This window comes from Siniperca chuatsi, linkage group LG12 (assembly GCF_020085105.1).
Source record: "Siniperca chuatsi isolate FFG_IHB_CAS linkage group LG12, ASM2008510v1, whole genome shotgun sequence".
NCBI lineage: Eukaryota > Metazoa > Chordata > Actinopteri > Centrarchiformes > Sinipercidae > Siniperca > Siniperca chuatsi.
This window is the reverse complement of record NC_058053.1, coordinates 22,482,692-22,496,795: the sequence shown is the minus strand read 5'-3', so window position 1 is coordinate 22,496,795 and position 14,104 is coordinate 22,482,692. Positions and strand designations below refer to the sequence as shown.

Here is a 14,104-nt window from a genome sequence, read left to right as displayed (position 1 = left end):
GCATGTATGCATAAGGCTTTTTGGTTTTTACAAAGTGTTTTTTGCTTGGATTTATGTCCCCACATGCCAGAAAGTTGTGTTGTGTTGGCTGCTGGTTAATTTCATAAATCAATATGGAAAAACAGAATGAAACATAAGCTGCAAATAGAGACATGACACTAAGAACACAGCATTGCCCTTACCCTAAATGCAGACAAAGACAGACATATATGTTGCCTCATTACTTCTGTTAAAAGTTGCTGAACACACCACTACAGATTACAAAACTACAACCAGTGGCGAGCTGTCCACAGACATGCACCTATGTTCTGCACCTGCATGAGTGGAAATAACTAAGTATTCTGTATTTGTAATCCATAAACAAAAATGGAAAGACAAACAAACATGAGCACGTTTTCATTACACAATGAGTCTGTTTTAAAAGTCTCATTCTTAGAATACAATTAAGATTATATTTGATTACAACTTTAAAAAATGGTATACTGGCACCTTAAATTTTAGTTTTGCTTTGCCTTAGTGTTGTCAGCACTAGAAAAGAAGAAAAGGCGATATGCACTAAATGGGGGAAATCACTGATTCACTAGGTTGAACAGCCAATCAGTTCTCCAACAACAAAACTCCCTCCGCCTTCGACTCTGACTCATCATGTTGATTTGGCCAAATGGCCACGGAAAAGACCTACATACGCTGATGGTTGGCCACACACGGCAGAATTGCCCGGTGACCACTTGTCTGTTTAGTGTGTCAGAGCCCAGAGAGTCAAGAGAGAGCTGCTCATTATGCACCAGACAGTCACTCAATGTAATAATATATTTTTAAGGGTTAAACTACAGTGCCTTGGTGCTGGTATTTAGCAAATGGAATTTTTAGAATTACATTTTTTTATTTTTGTGTTTCAGTGTTTTTATATTCAAAATAAGCAATGATGAATGTTCTTTAATTATGAGCCCTATGTATGCACTGTGCTTTAATGCCATGATTGTGTGCACATTCATCTGTATTCTTCATCTGTACGTGTGTGGGTGCATACAGTACAGTAAGTGTTTGAGGAAGAGAAGGAATAATCCACTGTGCTGGTCAGAGAGAGTCTGCTTTTACCTGTCAGCCTCCCTAATGTGGAATTACAGTGAGTGGGAGGCAGCAGCAGTGTGAGTAGGCAACCACATACAGGCTGTTAGCACAAACTGAACCATACAATATATTTAACTCAACACTTTTATATCAGAGGAGGAGAAAACGGCTTCCTGTTCCTAGTTGTAATCGCTTGAATCAGTTTTCTTGTAAAATACCCACTACTATGGCTGTAAAACAGTTACTTTATGTATTAATTATTTTAAAAATCATCACTCATACAGGCATATTTCTATATTTCTTCCATATTTCAAATGAAATAATCATATTTAACTCTTTTTATGTAATTACTATAAAATTTCTAACATTTCATTCTCTTTTTTGTCTAAGCAGTTCTGAACAGCTCTACAATCCTTTATAAGGCGCTCAGTACATCAAAATTTGACGAGCTTTTTCATAGTTACCATGGAACACAGTAAGCCCATGTAAGAATTTTATAACAATTTTTAAAAATACTTTTTTCTCTTTATTTCTCTTATTTAAAGTAGGACTGTGTATTGCTTTCAACTTTTCTTTCAATACGGAACAAAATGTTTATATAGCATCAATTATCAAAAATGTTCAAGTACTTAAAGTTGGCACTGAATGCTTGGTCAGATTGTTAGTCACGTTTTTAATCAGATATGTCCTGGTTTAATTCATAATTGTGTTGATTTATACTGCATTTGTATTTATATTTATTTAGTTTTGTGGGGCTGATTTTGGTTGTTTGGATGGTTGTTTTTGTCGAAATGATTTATTTGTAAATATGTAGCTTATTTTAGTTAATGATTTTTGTGTGTGTTTATACTAGCAATACCAAAATAAAAGGTATCAGGGAAATATTGACATACCCAGGATCAGCTGCCCTGTCTCCCTTTCATCTGTTCCTCTGGCACCTGCACTTCTTGGAAATGTCCAGACTGTGTCATTCCCCACCTGTCCACCAGATGCCCTCAGAGTCTCCCACCCTTTGCAGGTCACATGATCCTGCTTCTCTCTGCACACCTGTCCCTTGTTCTCTCATAAAAATGTTAGATACTGCCTGGTGCCGCTTAGATGCCTTCCAGTAGTGATACCAAATAAGTACTTTTTTCAGTACTTTTGTTTGAGAAATATAAACAGGCTTTTCTACCTTTTTTATTTTCATTAATTCAAATATTTCCAAATATTTTGGTGCATCAGCATTTAGTTTCATACAAGAACTCTACCTACAAATAAATGTGATTTAGATTAGTAAATAGCTGACCAAACAATTTGTAAACAAGCATTTCATGTAAACTTTGTTTTAAATATTTGGTGCTATGGACACATTTTGGTGCCTGTAGCTGGGTATTGAACAAAAAGCTACATTTTCTAACAATACTCAACCTGTGTGTGTGTGAAATTGAATAATTTTCGAGAGGGCAGTCAGGCATACTTGTTGGACTGAACTCTATAATTTAAACTAGACTTGATACGTAGTGCTTTAGGATGAAATTGTTGTCTAAATGATGCTTTTCACATTTGAAGACAGGCTGAAATACTACAAGTTGTCAGTAGTGTTTGTTGCATTGTGTTCATGGCTGAATGACTGTCTGCTGTTTGCTGTTCATCTCTCCTGCTGCTGTCTATCTGTTGGTCTCTGCATCTAGCTGTATTTCCCAACAATGTGAACATTTAGTCAGAACTTTTAAAAATGGTCTGGTGTGTGTTGAACTGCAGACACACACTCTGAACACTGCCTCAGACTCCTTCCCTCCATGTCTGCAGCAGCGTCTAGATGACGTTGTATGTTTGTGACCTCACGCTGCACTGTTCAGTCTGTCAGAATATGGTGTTTGACAGGGACAGGTATGAGCAGAGGAGCTTGTGTGTGTGCGTGAGATAGAGAGTGAGGGTGAATGAAACAAAGGAGAGGATGTGGGTGTGTCCATGGATCAGTGTTTAGAGACAATGAGCCGTTCACTATAACAGTGAATGTGAACCTATGGGTTTGGTGCATTTTCATATCAAAGTATAGCTTAATATTGTCATAGAAAATGTTTTTAGATTTACCATGACAGCATCTTAACCTTAGCCTAAACCTAACCAAACTGCAACCGTTTCACAACGTTAACCACGGCTTTAACTTTCGTCACGTGACGTAAGGTCCGGTACGCCTGTCATATGTGTCGTTTTGGGAGTGATTGGCAATCGGCCTATTCTGTCGTTTAGGAATGAGGACATGTTGGACATTTGGCATTTGTAACGTACCTCTGAAGTTCTGCTGTTTTACAGTACAGTAGTTCAACACTGCAGTTTAGTATTGTGTTCGTGCTGGGGTTGATGAAATTCTGTCCAGACCTTTCTGCCACATCTCTGATACTCAGTGAAGGACCGATTTTCCCTTGATTGTATTGGAAGGCACTCTTGATGACACTGCATATTCAGCTCCCCAAAAACACATTCCCCCAAGCTACGCAGACAGTTTTCTCCAATAAAAACAGATTTTCAAGATCTTTGCCAAAATACCATTCTGTCCAAACTTTTCCCTCTGGAGGGGCACTGCACCTCTGACAGTTCTTGACACTGCTCACTCCCTCATTTGGCCTGGAGTTGCCAGCAGCTGTGTTTCCTGTCAGCCACTAACTTCTCCTGCAGGGCATAAAATGCATGAAGTTTCATGCTTACAGCCTCAAGCTCACACTTCCTATATGTAGGAATACATGTGATGTATTGTGTGAAGCATTTGAAGTTACAGAAAATATTTAAGATTTTTATAAAGATTTTTATGATTTTTCTCATAGAAGTCCAGACGCCAGGATGTTAAAATTAGATGCAAATTAAATAAAGAGGACCAGAGAGGGTGGTATGACACAGGTCCCCAGCCGGAATCAGATATGTGGCATGCGCTGTAACCATTCTGCTACCAGGGCTCTACAAACAACAACGCCTTGTGATGTAGGTTGCTATGGCAACACACGACACAAAAATATGGCACACAGTGTAAAGGTAACAGAGGGATCCCACAGCCACAAACTGTATTTTTGAACGAGACAAGCCCCCAACGGCCAGAAACATAATCTACATTCACAATACAGAGCAGCTTCACCAAGTTCAACCCAACAAGAAAATAATGAAACAAAAATGTGTGTAACAAATATATATCACTACCATTTCACAATTAATTAAACTCATGTGATGCTAAGTTCCACAAAATTTCTACAGAGCTGCCGCGCTGCCTCCTGCACTAAATTGTGAACCAGCTCAGTATGCAGCTGCTTTGTATGCAGGTCTGGCTGAAAGTGCAGCACACAAATATCATTTTTCTTTGTCACTTGGAAAACACTGTGGTGAAAAATCTGCCAAACATGTTTCTTCTGTAATAGTTCTGCACTTTTCAAGACTTCACAAAAGTCAGGAAGTCACCTTCTGTCATCACTAATAAAACTAATAACTAAGGAGAAGTTCCTTATTTGGACCCAATTTTCAGTGTGAAGAAACACTGCCAAACTTTGTATTTAAAACCCACCACCCGAAACAGGAAATAAAGCTAATAAAAAAAATAAAATTTGGGTTAAGGAACAACATGTGCGCTATTAACAGCATTTGATGCATTTCTAAACACTGATTGCAAGACAACATACATAATCAACAACTATTAAGCCACAAATTCACGATTTTGAACATCCTGTACCTTTTAACATCTAAAGTTCTTTGTCAGGGCAGGAAGTGGTGGAAATGAAATGATCAAAACGGACCATAATCTACGGTTTACAGAACCATCTCATATCAACAGTCTGTTTGACAAGCGGGTTAGACAAGCACATGATGCGTCGCTGGTTTTCTTCCTGCGAACACTGCCAGTGGTGTTCACTCCTGTGTCGCTGCGTTGGTGGCTGAGTGTTTCTCCTCTGCACCACCTGGACACCGATTTGTGCCAAAATTTGCCATATTGTCAAGTTGTGTGTGTGTGTGTGTGTGTGTGTGTGTGTACGTGTTGGATGTGGGTTGTTGCTTAAAATAACAGATTATGTAGATGGAGAGAACAAAGCACGTTAAATGGAAAGGGAGATCACATTGAGGAATGGAGGGCTGGAAACAAGAGGGATGAATCAACAGTCTGTAAGTGTAGGATGCTTTGAAGTGAGGACACCTTGAAGAGAACAGATACTGTAGATGGATGATCTCTCTCTCTCAGTGAGGTGGTGGGTGAATATGTAGATGTATTTTTTAGGTAAAATTTAGAGAAAAAGCCTGCGGTGAAGTGTAGCAGGATGACTGAGGAAGAAAACATGAGGAGCCTAAAGAGGTAGTTTATGAGACAATGACGACATACAGAATACTTTCCCACTTCCCATGAATATCTCTCAGTTTTGCAATTTGCAAATTACCGGCTTAAATGAATGATAAATAAACCTTTTTTATATGTTTTTTGTGCCCCAGAGCATGTTGTGTAAATAAATGTTTAAAGGAAATGTTCCTCTTAAATGTCCTAACTGAAGAGAGAGATATTTGACTAATATTTTGTCATACTGTTACTTAATTTAGGCTATTATTCAGATTCTTAACTTTTAATGCTCCATGTTAAAGAAATTGTTTAATATTTTTCATGTTTTTCATACTTTTCTAGACTAAACTTACACCAGTAAGGTCCAATCCCAGTGGTAGTGGTATACAAATCTAACTTGACTGTAACAAGTGCCAGACAGCTCCTATTCAAACAACGATTACTCCCCCCGACACACTTATTTACAATATTTATGAGTTATAATTAGTTGTCACACATGATGTTAGCAGTGTGTTAGTGAGAGGCGGCCTTATCAACACAGCGCCACATTTCAGGAAACGATCACATTTGCAGCCACGGCTGCTCGCAAACTCTCTTTACCTCATTAGTGTTTCCCACTCTCCACCTCTCTTTCCCCCCTCTTTCTCTCTGTTTCTCGTAAAATATAATTCATTTTCGAGCCCAGCCACCATCTTGTTGCAGTAGAAGTAATGAATCTTCTTTCCTGATACTAATTGTATTTTTTTGCTATTTTATTTGCCTATAAAAAATTCATGTCCCCCCTCTCCCCTTCCCTCCTTTAAGAAAGATGCCAGGGGCAAGATATTCTTATTCTGTCTAAGGAGTGGCGAAATTGGTAGAAATGGGGTGTCAGGCTCCAGTTTGGAGGGGAAGTGATGGCAGGGAGAGCACATGGTTGTTGGCCTTGCTAATAGATGGAAATTAACTCTAACATGCATCCGTGGCTAAAGGCACAAATAATAAACACGCTCTGTGGCCTTGAGCCTATTTGAGCATGAAAAATGGCTGTAACTCGATGTCTCAGAGAGTCAGACGACTCTTTAATGTCTTTTATATTGTGCTTCAGCGACGGTGATTTAAATTACATTTCATGTGCTTTTTTTCTTGTTTCTACCATATTTATGCATGGTTTATGTCTATGAAATCTACAAATTTGATACTGATATTTGTACACAGACTGTCCTCACCAGGAAAAAACTGTATTGGTTGTTTGCTCAAATGCCTAAAATATCAACCTATGTTGATGTTTACCTGAGAAGGACCTCTAGAGGCTGTGCAAATTATGACTGTCTCTCAGAAACAAAGGTGGAAGTGTCTATGTTGTTATAGTGCCAGAAAACCTTTTACCTCTCATGCCCACTGGATGTGTCACCTTCCAGTTGCACTAAGGCTCCATCACATCTCTGTCATGGTTCAAATGTCCACTGGAAGTGTTACAGAAGCAGAGAATCTTTAAGCAGTCTGTTGTTCAGACACATTTTGAATAATGTTTATAGGGGTTTGCTGACATTTGTGTTTTACAAGCATTTTTAAATACACTTTTGCAGCTTATTCATGATCGATGTAACAGATACTTGGTGGCTGTACTTAACTGTGTGCAGCATGCTGTCTTTGCTTTATCTTGTATCTTGTATTAATAATATTGCATATTAGCAAAGTAAAACCACAGCATTCCTTCTCCTGCTTCATGGACATCTCCTTCTTAATGAACAAGAAAAATGAATTACAAAATTACTAAAAGTGGATGTCACTCTACACAGATGCAAACTGTTTTGGTAAAAAATACACGTGGCCTGTAAAGATGGGTGTGAAAAATGAGCCACGGTTGAGCTGCGTGAGATGCTCACATATCCAGTAGACATTTGCACTACGAATAAATTGGCAGTGGATCATTTCCAGCAGTGTCGGAGCTGGAATGTGATATAGTACATAGTCTGGTGGACATGGTGGCTAGGTTAAGAGGTTGGGGTGGACAAAGTGAATGACTTTGACATGGGAGAACATTGTTCGGTATCTATATACCACCAACAGTCAACAATAGTTTCTTTTAACCATGACCACAGTATTTCCCTAAATGTATAATTTGACATTTTGGGAAATACGCTTATTTGCTTTCTTGAGGAGAGTTGGATGAGAAGATCGATACCACCCTAACGTCTGTACGGTAAATATGACGCTAACAGCTGGTTATCTTAGCAGAAAGACTCACCCCCTGTAAATGGCAGTTTTGTCAATATGGACATCGTTAGAGTCTCCACAATTCAGTCCTTCAGTTCATTTTACGGAAACCATGAGCACCAAAGTATAATTCATTCAGATTTACTGGCATGGTGAACAAGAGAGATGGAAAAAAGTGATGACTCCCTACCTTTGAAGTGGTCAGAGTCTGAATATGTGTCCATAGCTCCATGATTTATATTGCTTTAGTCCGTAAGGGTCCACCAATAAAAAAAAAAAAAAAAGCAAAACGGTTTTTCATAACAATTAATCCTAAACTGAATTTTGACCATAACAGTGTTTTCTAAATTTCAGTTTCAGTTGCCTTTTAAATTTGACATTTTTTTTCACTTTTTTCACTTAATTTTATTTAATTGTTGCATATTTTCCATAACCTTAAGTCAACAGAGGTCAGACTGCAACGGTGAGCGAACCCCCACACTGAGCTGTTCTTCATTACAGATTAATAATTATACAGTAAATGAGTACTTCAGTATCAACACACAATGTGTGGAAATATTGTTTTCTGTCTTTCTCTCTTACCTTTCTTTTTGTTGGATTGTTGTTAACAAGAATTTTTTTTTTTTCAAAAAATAAACACTGCATCCTGTCCATGCATTATACAGCTTTAATTCATCCTGTTGATGGCAGGCCATTCAGGGTTCGGTACAGAGTGAAGGTATTTGAGGGAGAGGATTTTGAGGCAGAATTGGTATTCTCACAAGCTCTGTGTGAGTTTGGCTTTGTTCCAAAGTGGTGTGAAGAAGAAGAGATGGACAGAGAGGGGGGGAGGGGGAGGGAGGGGATACTTTCTGGTGAAGGTCAGCGGGTTAAGCCGATGGGGATCCTTGGAGAAGGGGCCCTGCCGAAAAGATGGTAATGCCCCAAGCCATGATTCATCGCAAAGGCATCCATCACCCTGTGTGTGTGTGTGTGTGTGTTTACAATGACGTCATCCCATCAGTCCCCAGGCTGTCAGGGACTGACAGGCTGGGGCTGTGGAGGAGCAGTGTTTTCATTTCAACAGGCAGAGTGATGGACTGCCGCAGAGGGGGCGGGGCTGCTCTCCGAATGGCAGGTGCCACGCTGTTCGCTGTGCTCATGGGAAGTGGATTTGAGGTTGTCTGCATACTTTTTGGTTTAGCACGAGCAGCATGACTCCTGCAGCGCACATTAGCTACTTTTGGTATTTTTATATCTTCGTCTACTTCATGTTCAGTGTCTGGAGCTCAAGTTTCATTTTAATCACAGTTTACTTTATATAGCTGTCCCCTGCTGCCGTCTCTCTCCCCAGTACAGTCTGAAGCAGGTTAATTGAAGGGAGCTGCTATGGGAGACAGGGAGATGAGCTGTAACTATCAATATAGGCCAGATCCCACTTACTGCTGCTCTACCAGCTGCAGGAGCTTAACATAGCTTTATAATGCAAATTAATTTGTCTCAATCTCCGCTGCTAACCTGCGCTTACACATGGTTGTAGAGTACAGAGGTTTTGTCTGGTTTTCATGCTTAGTTTAGTTTATCTTGGTTGAAGCTGCGCTAATCAATATTTAACAATGGATCAAATTACTAAGTGTAATGGGTTGCTTGTGGTGACAAACTCACAGAATTATCACTGGACTCTCACAGTTCCCCTCAGCTCTGTGGGGCATTTTAGTGTCTTTCAGCACTTTTTGGTTCCCTCTCACCGCTCTCATTAACCTGGTTTCCAGCTGGAGCAACAAAGTTAGTGACTATAGTGATACATAGTTGAGCATTTAGCAACTAAAGAACCAGACATTTCCCTCAGGAGTTGGTGGAGACAAAAACAGAGCTGTAGGAGAGTGAATGTTCATCAGGTGACTCTAACATTGACTCTACACATATGCTAAATGTTGACTGGATGTGTAAAAACACATTTACATGTCAACTTTATAATGTGATAAAATGTCAGTGTTGTGGTGCATTGATATTTTTGGCAATCAGGGGGTAGAAACAAACTGACAGACACACAGTCCTGACCTATAATCACTTTATAAAGTTGTTTTGTCTGACATACAGTTGAGTTGGAAAACGTGTTTCTGGTCACCTGATGAATGTAAGTCTCCTTTGTGCTCTGGTTTGGTCTCCACACTCTCCTGACAAATACCTGGCTTTTTAGCTGCTAAATGCTTCTTCAGCAGCCAGTCGCTAACTTTGTCTGTCTGCCATTTTGTGCTGGGCAGGTAGTGTACAGTTGGTGAGTTTTTTGATTAGTGGAGCTTTAAATTGTTTCAAACAATCAAACATGGCATCATAAATGTGGAAGATTATTTCCTCTGCAGTGTTTTGGCTGCACAAACAGTTCTGGCAGTGTGAACAATCAAAAAGCAATCACACACTCATGAATGTCTATAAATATAAGCATAGTATATAAGCAATATAAGAAATCCCAGGACAATGTGCAGATGTTTGACTAGCTCATTAGGCTGTGGCTATTACTGTTCAGTCTGGTGTTTTCACTCATTAGCAAGAATTTATGCAAAGGCTAATCATCCAAAATCATGAACCTCAAGCATAGTCGATACACTCCATGATCTGTGAAATAAGATATCTATTTATATACTTTAAACAGAAAGGAGCACTCAGTGAATTTTAACTCGACATTTTGTCCCCAGAAATATTCTGGTGGTTCTCTTAAGTTCTCATTAAATGTGCTTATACTCTTTTATTTCCATTTAAATTCCTAAAGAGCTATATTCTCTGCACAGAGAATCTAAAAAAAGATGTGATTAACTCAAAACTATATTTTCCCAGCAGAATTCTTCACTTGAGTCTTGGGGCTATACAGTGTTTAGTCCCTTGTGCTGATCTTTAATTAAAGCAAAATGAGGATCCAAAAAAGCACACAAGTGATATCACTGCAGGACAAAATCACACCTAAAAAATGAAATTGTCCAAGGCTGCATGTAGGTGTTTGAGCTACATAGTGAATCAGCCTTAGTTTTGTCCCCTGAAGTTTACTGTTTGTTTGAGTCCTTCATTTGGCTCCTGGAATACTGACCCAGTTTAGTGTTGACTCTTGGTTGGCCTCAGTTGGCGGGCTCCACTGAATGTTGGGTCACAACTTTGTCCCCCTGGCCGATTGTCCTGGGAAAGCAATTCATAAGATCTAGATAATTATCTGCCGTGGGTCCTCTTGTGCATGACAATAATCCCTTTCGGAGAGGAGAAAAAAATAATGCCAAACAGAAAGAAACATGGTGAATCAGACATTGATGTTATATAATAGCAGAGTTTTTTACTTTTAGACATTTAGGCAACCTTCCTACTTGGGCAGTGAGATCAGAGAAGAGGAGGAGATGGAGGAGGATGAGTAAAATGAGGCCAATGACACACAACAGGGGTCCTCTGGCACCTTGCATACATACAGTTCATGCCAAGAGAGGGACATCTCTCAACTCTCTTAACAGGAGCCAGTGCAGCTCTGGTGGCCAAACAGCATGTGTGTATGCACATGCATTAGTGTGTTTTTGTTTTGCAGTGCAGTCGTGCAGTGCTGCTGCCTGCATCCATAATTAAGCCCAAGACACAACCATCAACAGGAATATAATTGGCCGGTAGGAGTGAAGGGGGCAGAGCGGAGGCGAGTGCTGCAAACTTTCCGAGTGAGAGATAGAGAGGGGAAGAAAGAAGAAGAAGATGGAGAGAAAGCCATTTACATGCTAATGCTGTCCTCAGCCCTTCAGCTGCCTCGTTGGGTACCTTGCCTGCTACCCTCGAATAAGCTCTTGGCTGGCAAGCCGGTCGCCATGTTTACACAATAAACAAACAGCAATGAGGTTAAAGTCTTTTCATGCATCTTTTTGTGCGTGCCTACATTATTAGCAACAGTCAGTTGTTGCGTAACTGTTTTGTAATGTCTGAAGGACTCAGCTGACTGCTTTTCGGCCTCTTTGTCATCCCTGGGCTTTTTCTTGTTTTTGTTTTCTAGGCGACAGAATGGGCCCCGGACGAGGAAACCAGGAGGTCCTGTCAGAGCAAAGGCAAAACAGAGGTAACCTCGATCCCGCCCCCAATTACAAAACTTCATGTCAGTGCTGCCTGGCTTACAGAGAGGCCATCTTGATATCTTCTGGCTGTTGTGGCGAGGTCCTTATGGGCCTCATGGAAGGGCTCTGTACAGAACAGCTATTTCAGACCCTTCAATCAAGAGTTGGTTTTTTTGCAGTGAAGAGAGAGGGCAAATGGAAGGGAAAGAAAATATAGAGAGCCTAGGGCAAGATAGATAGACACACAAAAGGACTTCCTTTCAAATATGTCTGATAACCAACGCTGCGATCAGCTGTCTTGTTTCGATTATTTTGTGAGAAACGATGGCAATGTCATTTTTATCTCCCACAGTTTCTATAGAGCCAAGGGTGATGCCTAATACACAAAACAATCAATTCTCTGCGAAACCTGCGTCACTGCAATTACCTCAGTTCTTTGCTACAACACAAAGCATCAGTATTTACAAAAAATGATACTAACATAAAACGTTTCATTATCAATAAATCTATGTCACGCCTTTGTTAAAGCAGATTTGACTCTTTTCACTGAATCACATACTTGACTTATTGTAGCGCCTCTGTCGATGTCACATTCAGCTGCAAATGAGTATTCTTATTTTTGAACAATGGACCTACGAAAGCAGCAGACACTGAATTGCTTTGGTTTTGGTTGCATGCCCGTCTGATACCAGAGAACTTGGTCCATTGTTCTTCTCAGCAACACATCAAAGAACATTTAGCCTGCTACCTCAGCATTTCTCTGATCTACTGTAACTTTTTGAAAGCATTCTTCTTCACCCACTTCTCTGCAGACTGAATGTCAGAACTACATCAGAGTCCTGCTCGTGAACAAGACTGAGGTCATGACCTGTGGAACCAATGCTTTCCAGCCACTATGTATTACCCGAGAGGTATGGATAAATGTGTGTTTGTGTCTGTAGTTTTGTAGGAATTTAGTGAAAACACTGTAGACTTAACCTGCTACTCTCCCTTTCTCCCCTGGTCTCTCCCCTTTTCTCTCCATCTCTGTATCGCCCTGTGTTTTCATGCATCGCAGGTGGGCAACATGAGCAGTGTGCTGGAGCGGGTGAATGGTGTGGCACGCTGCCCATACGACCCTCGTCACAACTCCACGGCGGTGGTGACAGAGAGTGGAGAGCTGTATGCCGCCACCGTCATCGACTTCTCTGGCCGTGACCCCGTCATATACCGCAGCTTGGGTGGCATGCCCCCTCTCCGGACTGCACAGTACAACTCCAAATGGCTCAATGGTACAGTAGCACAGCAAGAACTACCACATATGATCTTCCCTGGCTCACACTGAAAAGTTCATTTGAGTATTATTTATCTTTGTGGGTTTTTTTCTGTGCTGCAGCTAATGATTATTTTCATTGTCAATTAATGATGGTTATTTTTTCAATTAACTGATTAATCATTTGATCTATATCTAATATGTCACAAATTTGTGAAAAACAGCCCATCACAAGTTCCCAGAGCCCAAGGTGACATCTTCAAAGTGCTGGTTTTGTCCAAAACTCAAAGATATTCAATTTACAATGATATAAAACTGAGAAAAGCAGCAAATTCTCAAAATGGAGAAGCTCGAACAGCAGATGCATGGCAATTTTTCTCGGTAATAATGATTAATTTATTATTAAAATGGTAGATTCATTTTCATTTATTGACTGAAGACACAGTTCTGTGAAATTCGCAGACATACTAATGAAATGATCCATTTGCTGGTTTGAGTTACAGCTTTGTTTGGTGTGTCACAGGGTCAGTGTTTTGTCTCAGGCGTGAGAAATCCAATCTAACAGGGTTAGTAATCTGATTGGGTCTAAACTCTTGTTGGATTTCCAAATAATCCACATAAGGTCAAATTGTACAGTAAAGATTTGGTTTAAACAATCTTAGAAAAATTCTGCTGTTACTTTAAACAGTCTTAGGCCTGCCTGGAGTAGCAGATGGGCCAAGTGTGCACTTTTGCTTCCAACACAATCGCCTCTTTTGTTACAGCCAAAATAGATTACTCTGACAGGGGTGTTTTCAAAGGATTACAAAGACTGTTTGGATTTGAAGTTGTGTGAGGAACACACAGTACAGGTAAGGCATAGGAATTGGTGTCGATTTATGGAATGGCAGAGAACATGAAATGCTGTCAATCCTACTGGTGTCGGTGTCAATAATCTCCCTACTGCTGACTCTGCTCCTTTTCCTCTGAGCGTGCTGCAGCAGAATTCCATTCACACACATCCTGACTCCTGCAGAAATGTAGATGGACCTTCCACTGGAAGAGGCTGTCATGTGCCGCCTTTGATATGCAGAAACGGTCAGATTATTTGATTCATGGAGGTATATAGAAAAGCGACGTCGGAGGAGTTATTTTAGGCATCCATTGTTCGGAAGGTCAGATTCATTTTCTGCGTCATAGACTCAAGACGTCATGAATTATCTGTACAAAATATGAGCAACTGTGTTAGAAAATATTTGTTTT

At 40.1% G+C, this 14,104-nt stretch overlaps 1 protein-coding gene across 6 annotated transcripts in view; it reads left to right on the top strand.

Moving 5' to 3' along the window:
* Positions 1–14,104, top strand: part of sema5ba (sema domain, seven thrombospondin repeats (type 1 and type 1-like), transmembrane domain (TM) and short cytoplasmic domain, (semaphorin) 5Ba) — a 166,707-nt gene that overhangs the window by 95,572 nt on the left and 57,031 nt on the right. For all 6 annotated transcript variants that reach the window (XM_044215757.1, XM_044215755.1, XM_044215756.1 and 3 more), the window contains 3 exons: positions 11,553–11,615; positions 12,423–12,521; positions 12,668–12,881. In XM_044215757.1, the coding sequence (XP_044071692.1) occupies positions 11,553–11,615; positions 12,423–12,521; positions 12,668–12,881 (376 nt within the window). The remainder of the gene's footprint in view (positions 1–11,552; positions 11,616–12,422; positions 12,522–12,667; positions 12,882–14,104) is intronic.